This window comes from Microcaecilia unicolor, chromosome 5 (assembly GCF_901765095.1).
Source record: "Microcaecilia unicolor chromosome 5, aMicUni1.1, whole genome shotgun sequence".
Taxonomy (NCBI): domain Eukaryota; kingdom Metazoa; phylum Chordata; class Amphibia; order Gymnophiona; family Siphonopidae; genus Microcaecilia; species Microcaecilia unicolor.
This window is the reverse complement of record NC_044035.1, coordinates 248,970,476-248,979,301: the sequence shown is the minus strand read 5'-3', so window position 1 is coordinate 248,979,301 and position 8,826 is coordinate 248,970,476. Positions and strand designations below refer to the sequence as shown.

The window sequence follows — 8,826 nt, the reverse complement described above, 5'->3', positions numbered from 1 at the left end:
GAAAATGCTAGACAGAGGGGGGAAGTATAGAGAGACAGAGGGGTGATGCTGAACAGAGGAAAGAATAGAGACACAGGGGTAATGCTGGATACATCAGGAGGGATAGAAACAGAGGGATGATGCTGGAACATGAGGAGGGAAAGGGACACAGAGGGGAAATTCTGGACAAGGCAAGACAGAGGGCAGATGCTGAGCATGGTGGGGAGGACAGGGACGTAGAGGAGATATAGCTACTGGACATGAAGAAAGAAGTTATGTCAAATGGACAGAAGACCCTGGAAAAAGCGTTTTGAAAAAAAAAGAGAAAAGCAAAAAATAGACACTGGGACCAAAGTGAATGGAAAAATGCTCAGACAACAAAGGTAGAAACAAGTTATTTTATTTTGAATTTATTAATGAGAATATGTCTGCTTTCAATACCTTGCATTTTAATTTTTATTTCTCTAGTATTGCTGTACATCCAAAGTCTGACTTCTTTAGCTTTCCAGTTCAGTTCTTCACCTTCATATCTCTATTACTGATCTGTGGTCCCTTGGTTCATATTTGCTGAGACCCAGCCTGTATTCTGCTAATATGCAGTTTCTGTGTAGAGATCTGTAGCAGTGCCATTTGTTCTTGCTAGGTGGTTTAATGGTGTTTTACAGCTTGGTGTAATTTTTGCAGTGGTGTCTTTTCACAGATAAATGGCTGCTTTTTGATTCCTGGGAGTTATTGCTGTCATTGTATGGTAAGGTTCTGAGTGTGTTTGCACAAGCTTGTGCATAGTGTTTTGCAGTGGAGGGAATGTGTGTTGGCCTTAGTGAGGTGACATAAACATTTTAAATAAACTTTAGCTTCTCATAACATTAGACAGGGTTTTAGAACACTTTACAGGTTTTGATGTTTGAAGTGATTGTATTTATAGGAAACTTGTATGTGATCAGGTTTAAAATTGAGACACTGCCTTTTGAGGGATCTTTAAATACAACTAAATTGTTTCCATAGATATCTACATAGTGTAATGTTGGTAAATGCCAGAAATAATTGAGTTTAAAATATATAAAGTGTCATCCATGCTACACCTTTAGGTACATAGAAAGGCATCAATAAGAGTAGCCATCAGCCCTTCTTCAGGCCTTAGGTTCCTCCACCACCATGCCAAATATATACCCTGAATGCACAGGTGTACAATCTCACTCATTGTAGTAGTAAATCTAACTCTTTGGGATGGACCTCCCTTGGCATCTGTACACTCTGGTCCAGAAGCTTCCTTACTCTCCCCAATCCCTTATACCCCCGCCAACCCTACTGCTTCCAAGCATAAAAAAGTGGCAGGAGCAAGGAAGGAGTGGGAACGGAACCAGGCTCTTCAAAAAACAGACCGAAGACGTCCAATATTTCAAATATGAAGTTTATTGAGGAACGATCTACAAGGTACCCTGTTTCAGCACGTAAAGTACCTTCTTCAGGAGTCTTGGTACTTTGTGTCTGCAAGTAGGTAGACAGGACTTATGCTGGAATAGAGTCTCTGTTAAATCGCGTACTGCTCTTGGAAAAGACAGTGTACAGTGAAAAATGTGGCTGCTAGATGCCGCTAGCTATATTGATTTAGAGTTGTTCCTCAAACTTCATATTTCAAATATTGGACGTCTTCGGTTTGTTTTTTGAAGAGCCGGTTCCATTCCCATTCCTTCCTTGCTCCTGAGATTTTCTGTGGGATATTGCTGCTGTTTTCCACCTTGGTGGATTTGCTGCTCCTGCATAAAAAAGTGGCATACAGGCGCTTGCCTAAGTGAAGCCCATCGATAGCTCTGCCAACTCCAGCCCTTCTGACGAACTTCCAGTTTCTGAGGCGGCAGAAATGGCAGTCGTCAGTGGTGCAGCCTAGATAGCGGTTCCACATTTTATGCCATATTTATTTCAGTGGGAAGCGGCTTGGCTGGAAGAGGATAAGGAAGCAGCATCACTGAACTGGGGAGGGGAGGAAGAAAAGGAGAAGGGCACCACTGGATTAGAGGGGGGGGGGGGCTTAGGTTGTTAAAGCGGCCCTGCCTGAATCAGATCACTACTTATCATAACTTATTACTACGTTAAGTACAGTACTTATATTTTAGCAGTAACAATTGTATATAATGGCTCAATTTGAATGTTTGTTGCTACTGAATATTTCCAGCAAAGCAGATTAACTGGGCAGGAAAGGGCAATTAACTACCTTTTCCTGGGTTCAAACAAATCCTCTGTATGCAGGAGATACTCGGCAGCTCAGAAGGCTTGAAGAGCATCCTTTGTACCTTGAAAGTCTATAAAACACTTAAAAATAGTATTTCCAGTCTTTTGGCGTCATTCCCTGTAAGAATAAAGGAAGGCTAACATACTAATATTTAGAAAATGGGAGTATAAAAACAAGAGAATCAGCATGCAGACCATTTGAATAACTAATTCTGGGTCATTCTTCAATTTAAGTGTGACATCCAAAATATACCTGCTGGTTATATTATAAATATAACCAAGCAGAGAGTCCCTAAAACAAATCATAGCTTACTCTGAGTTTGATTAGTCAGGCATAGGCAACAATTTATACCAGTCAGACACAACTCCCATCCTCCAGCTTGTTATTGTGAAGCCAAGTCTGTATTCTTTGCTGCTCATCTTCCCATCGCTAAGATACTTAAAACATAGTCCACTCCTCCTTCTGTCTCTCCTTCCCCTAGACTCTGCTAGCACAAATGTTATGGCTGAATGCTCAAGAACAGGTAAAATGTGGTAGATGACAAATGTTTTCCTTTGCAGAGTTACTTTTCCCTATCCATGATGTTATTTATTTGGATTTTTCTTGCACCTTTTTCAGTAGTAGCTCAAGATGAGTTACATGGGCTCACAATCTAATAGTCGTTGGCATTGACAGCCACTTTCTTAGGTGGTGGCATAGGTGGATCCTTCGTCCTGTGGTGTTGGTCTCCATCATCATCATCGTCGTCATCTCTGTCCATGTGCGGTTTTCTGTGATGAGGTGAGTCTTCTTCCTCTCTCTCTCTGAAAATTTGATAGAGGGTGACAGTATGTTTTTAACATTTAATTCTTTGACAACCACTCACTTATGCTAAACCAGTTAAAAGGACATGTTGGATAGGGGTTATTGTTGATAGAGTTGTTCATTGTTCCACAGCTCATAACAAGGAATAAATTCATTAAAATCAATCACTCCGAAAAAGTCAGAAGCGTCTGAACAACTCACCAATGATCACTCAGAATCTGTACTAACTAACGTGTGGTCAAGACAGCCTATAAAAGAGCAAAATATAATAACAGAGATTTACTTTTACAACCTAGAATGAGATCGGAAGATTTGCCAAATGTACATGCGTGCGTTTTAAAGTATTCTCAACAATCCGGAGAGTTAGTACAGATTCTAAGGGATCACTGGCGAGTTGTTCAGACGCTTCTGACTTTTTCGGAGTCCAGACTATGGTTTGCATTCAGCAGGGGAAATAATTTAAAAGAACTGCTATGTCCATCGATACTTCCTGATGAACGACTTAGCAGCCCCACTTATGAGGGATGCAAGAAATGTAATGACTGTGGCATGTGTGATATAATGATAGAATCTATGGTCTTCAAACACCCTAATACTAGAGAAGAGTACAAACTAAAGATTAACACCACATGTAAATTAGATTTTGTGATTTATTGTATAATTTGCCCATGTAAAAAGATTTATGTAGGACAAACCTCACGTACTCTATATATCAGATTGATTGAACATAGAGTGCGATTAAAACTATCAAGCAGACGTCTCCTTTAGCACTCCATTGTGATGAATTTAAACATTCCTTCAGGTCCCTTCGTTGTCTGGTATTACAACAAATTACAGCCCAGGGGAGGAAATATTTTGACAGATGACATATTCTTTTACAAAATGAGCAAAGACGGATTTTCAAACTTAATGCATCTTTTCCAGCTGGGCTCAACTCTAAAATAGAATGGATCCATTTTTTAGAATAAGTACCTGATCCATTGCGAGGAGTTACTTTCTCTTAGAAGGACTACGGGATTCATCCCTAGAACATTAGAGATTGGCTGTTTTAACAACAGCGTATGACGACAGCAAGTCTTTAAATGAGTGGCCATTTTCTGGGGCGGGTGTCTCTGAAGCAACCGTCAGCTTAGTTGAATGGAAGTACTAATGGTATGTGGAGTTATTTATAAAGTCATTTTTGTGTTTTTCATTTAGTTTTAGATTTATGCGGCCCGTGATCCTGAAGCAGAAGCTGAGATTCCAAATACTGGCCATCGTTGATCACGGTCGAGATACAGATTAACACAGAGACCGACTGACTAAGTTAAGTTCTTCTTCCTAATAGAACTATTTATTAAGTCACGAGTCAATATATCATATTACCATCTCACGGAGGTTTTTGCCGATGGTGAAGTCCAGCTCCTCTAAGATTATGTCAATAATCTAGGAGCTTCTTGAGGCTTTTCCTCCTTAAACATAAGTGTGTCTTTAATTGAGGATACCCTTGATAGTGAATGTGCAAATTGGTTCCAATTAACATCAATTTAAGCCAATAATGAGCTGTTAACTCCAATTAAGTCAATTCTTAAATTGCCGGAGAATGTAGTGACAGCAGCTGGCCTTACGGAATTTAAAGTGGGTTTGGACAGATTCCTGAGGGAAAAGTCCACTGAACATTATTTTTAAAAAAATTGGGGGGGGGGGGGGGAGCGGGGTTGCTGGATTCTTGAAGCCTGGATTGGCCGCTGTCGGAGACAGGATGCTGGGCTTGATGGACCCTTGGTCTTTTCCCAGTATGGCGGTGCTTATGTACTTTTGTAAGTTGCACAAGCAACTGACCTTAAATGTAATGTTGGGTGACCAAGTTTATAGAATTAAGGGGTTATTGCTTATGGCCAAATATCCTTGTCCATAAAACAGTCCATATCCATAAGAAAATAGCATTAATAAATTTACATCAAGGGTATAAACCTCCAGCTCAAAAACCAATGTCATATCTGAGAGTGCAAGAAAACTGCACTGTTATCAATAAAGCAAAACTCTATCCTCTATATTAATCTTCAGTTCAGAGATCATAGGATGCAAAATGCATATTGAGATTTATCATGGGCAGTAATAAATTGGAAGGCACGACTAATCTATAGTTTGCAAGTGACATAACAATGAAATGGAACACAGTGAAGCAGTGGCGTAGCAAGGGCGGGGTGGTGGGGGCGGTCCGCCCCGGGTGTCATCGGGTGGGGGGGGGTGCTCCGCTCCCGCTGCTCTGCCTTTAACATTTTTTTTTTTCGAAGCGCTGGAGAGTGGCAGGCAGCGCGCCTCGCGTCTGCCCTGCTAGTAAAGAAGATCTCGCTGACGCTGACGTCGTCGCCCTTCCAACATTGAGTCCCGCCCCCTCTGAGGCAACTTCCTATTACCGCGAGGGCGGGCGGGACTCAGTGTGGGAAGGACGACGACGTCAGCGTCAGCGAGATCTTCTTTACTAGCACAGGCAGACGCGAGGCGCGCTGCCTGCCACTCTCCAGCGCTTCGAAAAAAAAAATGTTAAAGGCAGGACAGGGTAGGACAGCAGGAGAATGGATCTGGAGGGGGGGGACTCAGAGGGGAGAAGGGGATTGGGGAAGGGTGGGGGCGCTCAGAGGGGTGCTTAAAGAGGAGTAGGGAGGGTGGGAGAGCATCAAGGAGGGGAGAAGGGGATTGGGGAGTGGTGGGGCGGTCAGAGGGGTGCTTAAAGGGGATTAGGGAGGGTGGGGGACCTCAGAGGGGTGCTTAAAGGGATTAGGGAGGGTGGGGAGCTCAGAAAGGGGAGAAGAGGATTGGGGAGGGGTGGGGGAGCTCAGAGGGGTGCTTAAAGGGGATTATGGAGGGTGGGGGAGCTCAGAGAGGGGAGAAGGGGATTGGGGAAGGGTGGGGGAGCTCAGAGGGGTGCTTAAAGGGGATTAGGGAGGGTGGGGGAGCTCAGAGAGGGGAGAAGGGTGGGGAGCTCAGAGGGGTGCTTAAAGGGGATTAGGGAGGGTGGGGAGCTCAGAGAGGGGAGAAGGGGATTGGGGAGGGTGGGGTGCTCAGAGGGGGGAGGGGAGTGCTCAGATGGGAGAAGGGGTCTAAAGCTGGAACTGGGGTCTGACATGGGGGCAGGAGGGAAAATGGGTCCATGCCTGGGGCAGGTGGGAGAATGGGTCTGGGGCTGAAAGGGGGGGATGCAAGGCATGTGGTGGATGAAGGGGACTGGAACTGGGGGCTGAAAAGAGGGGGCAGAGAGAGAGGGGACAGATCCTGGATGGAAGGGGGGCACATGAGGGAGGGCAGACCCTGGACGGATGGGAGAGGAAGGGCAGATGGATTGAAGGGGCAGAGAGAAAGGGCAGATGGTGGGTGGAAGGGGAGAGAGAAAGAGGGCAGACTGGGGCAAATGGTAGATGGAAGGGGCAGAGATAGAGGGCAGATGTTGATGGAAGGGGGGAGAGAGATGGCAGACTGGGGCAGATGGTGCATGGAAGGGGGTAGAAGTGGATGGAAGGGAGAGAGGGCAGACACTGGATGGAAGGGGCAGAGAGAGAGGGCAGACACTGGATGGCAGAGAGAGAGCGAAGACAACTGCTGGATAGAAGGAAGACGGTGAAAAGATGAGGAAAGCAGAAACCAGAGACAACGAACTGTAAATATATATTTTAATTTTTTTGCTTTAGGATAAAGTAGTATTGTAGCTGTGTTAATAAATGTTTATAATAGAACATGTAAATAAGGTAATCTTTTTCTTGGACTAATTTTAATACATTTTACTTTCGGAGAACAAAACCCCCTTCCTCAGGTCAGGATGGGACACTGTAACAGTACTATACTGAATTGACCAGAGGAAGGAGGTTTTGGCCTCTGAAAGCTAAATGTATTAGTCCAATAAAATGATATTATTTGTTTTATTTCTATTTGTTAATTTGTAAAGTGGTGATTGGTATTTGTTAGTTTTTTCAAATTTACATCTGCTGTCTTTATATTTTGCACAGTACTAGAGGACATTTTCTGTTTCTGTGGTGTTGCATTGTATGCAGAGTCTGGCATCTTGGGGGTTCAGTTTAAGTTTTGTCTAAATAGAAAGTTTATGATTACTTATTCTATAGTGGATTAGGGTGTATCTATTTGTGAAAAAGACATGGCTTTCGGTTGGCATTGATTGTGCAGGATCGACGATCTGTACTAATCTGTCTGTTTTCGTTTTACAATAGGTGAATTGATGTTCTAGTGCTCACTGTAGTGTTTAAGATGCTTTCTTTTTCCTTGTGTGACTCGAACAAATTACTGCTTAAGGTATGGTAGAATTGCTCTATAGGTCCTGAGTGTTTTGTATTCTTGGTATGCCTAGTACTGGATTTCGGGGGGCGGGGGTGTTAAAAAATGACCGGCCCCGGGTGTCAACTACCCTAGCTACGCCACTGCAGTGAAGCATAGTAATACTGTGAATTAGAATTAGAGCTCTTGATTTTAGGTTTTATCAAACATTAATAAACAAACCAATGGAAAATAGGTGCTTTCTGGATAAACACTAGGCAAACCTTCTTTCCCCTAATAAACTCTCCCCCCTCCCCTGACTTGTCTTGTTATCGTCCACTCAGTTTTTATGCCAGTTCTATGGTAACAACTCCTAAGTGGCACAAACATATTTGATTTCACTGGAAAAGGTATCTGTGATGGAAAATATAGATTTTTTTTTTTGTCCCCTCAAAGAATCCCTAATTAGCTGGAGCATAAACTCCTAAGAATGGAAGCCCTAATCAAAATAAGAAAACATAGTAGCATACCTCAAACAAAAATATCAAAGATGTAAGAATATCTTTAGTTACAGTATCTTCCCTAATAATAGAATGGGATTTCTGGCCCACTAATCTGTTGTAAGTACAATTTAATAAGTCTAAAGATCTTGAAAACTAAGGTAGGTCAAATCTATAGAGAACCACCCCATATGTACAATTTAGGAATTTTTATGGGAACTGGGCCAAACAATAGACCAAGTCTTAATTTTTCTGCTGAACTGGTCAGGATATTCTAGGTGCTGGATATCTTTGAGCAGTACATTGCACAGGTTTGAGGTGGTACTGATAGAATTTGTTAGAGAATTTAAGTATGCCTGTTGGTTTATGCCATAAAATGTACTCGGCTAAGTGGGGGTAAAAGCTTCTTAAACATTTAGGAGTTAATATTTAGCCGGTGGTGTTTAGTGTTTTGCTAACTGCCGTCAGCAGTTAAACCCAGATATTCAATGCTGAACATCCAGGCTTCAGCAATGAATATCCAGTTTTCCAGTTTTGCAGAGCCAGCTAACACATAGCTGGTCAAGTCTGATATTCAGCTTTTAAGATTCAACAATTTTTTTTAATAACAAGTGTCAAATAGCAAAATGTACGTAATAAAGACAAAGGAATACAAACAGTCATCAAAACAGTGAACAATGTTATCCTCTCCCACCCCTCACTCATACCCCACCTCCTACCCTCAATTCAAGTGGAAATAAATGTCTTTGAACAAATGGAAAAGGGGAAAAAGACAGTGCAACATCCATTGATACATTTGTTCAAGTATATAGCAGTTCCTAAACAAAACCACATGCTTGCTCCCTTTACAAGCAAAGAAATGCAGAGAATTAGTAAAGTCTGGCGTGCCTATACTCTTACAGTACCCCAGAAAAACATTAAGCAAGACAAACTCCCAGAAGCCCATCCCCAGCCCTGTTGATTTAAAAAAAAATCAAAAACCAGTGAACCCATGGCGTGCGCTATACAAGGACCACCTCCCAAGGCACAAAGTACTAGACAGAAAACAAACAAAAACAGGAGGTTTCA

General features: G+C 42.6%; 1 protein-coding gene across 1 annotated transcript in view; it reads right to left on the bottom strand.

The window, feature by feature from the left end:
* Positions 1–358: 358 nt before the first annotated feature.
* The window catches only part of GPA33 (glycoprotein A33), an 85,019-nt gene continuing 76,551 nt past the window's right edge, over positions 359–8,826 (bottom strand). The window contains exon 7 of the mRNA XM_030203958.1: positions 359–3,012. Within this exon, the coding sequence (XP_030059818.1) occupies positions 2,862–3,012 (151 nt within the window). The 3' untranslated portion in view covers positions 359–2,861. The remainder of the gene's footprint in view (positions 3,013–8,826) is intronic.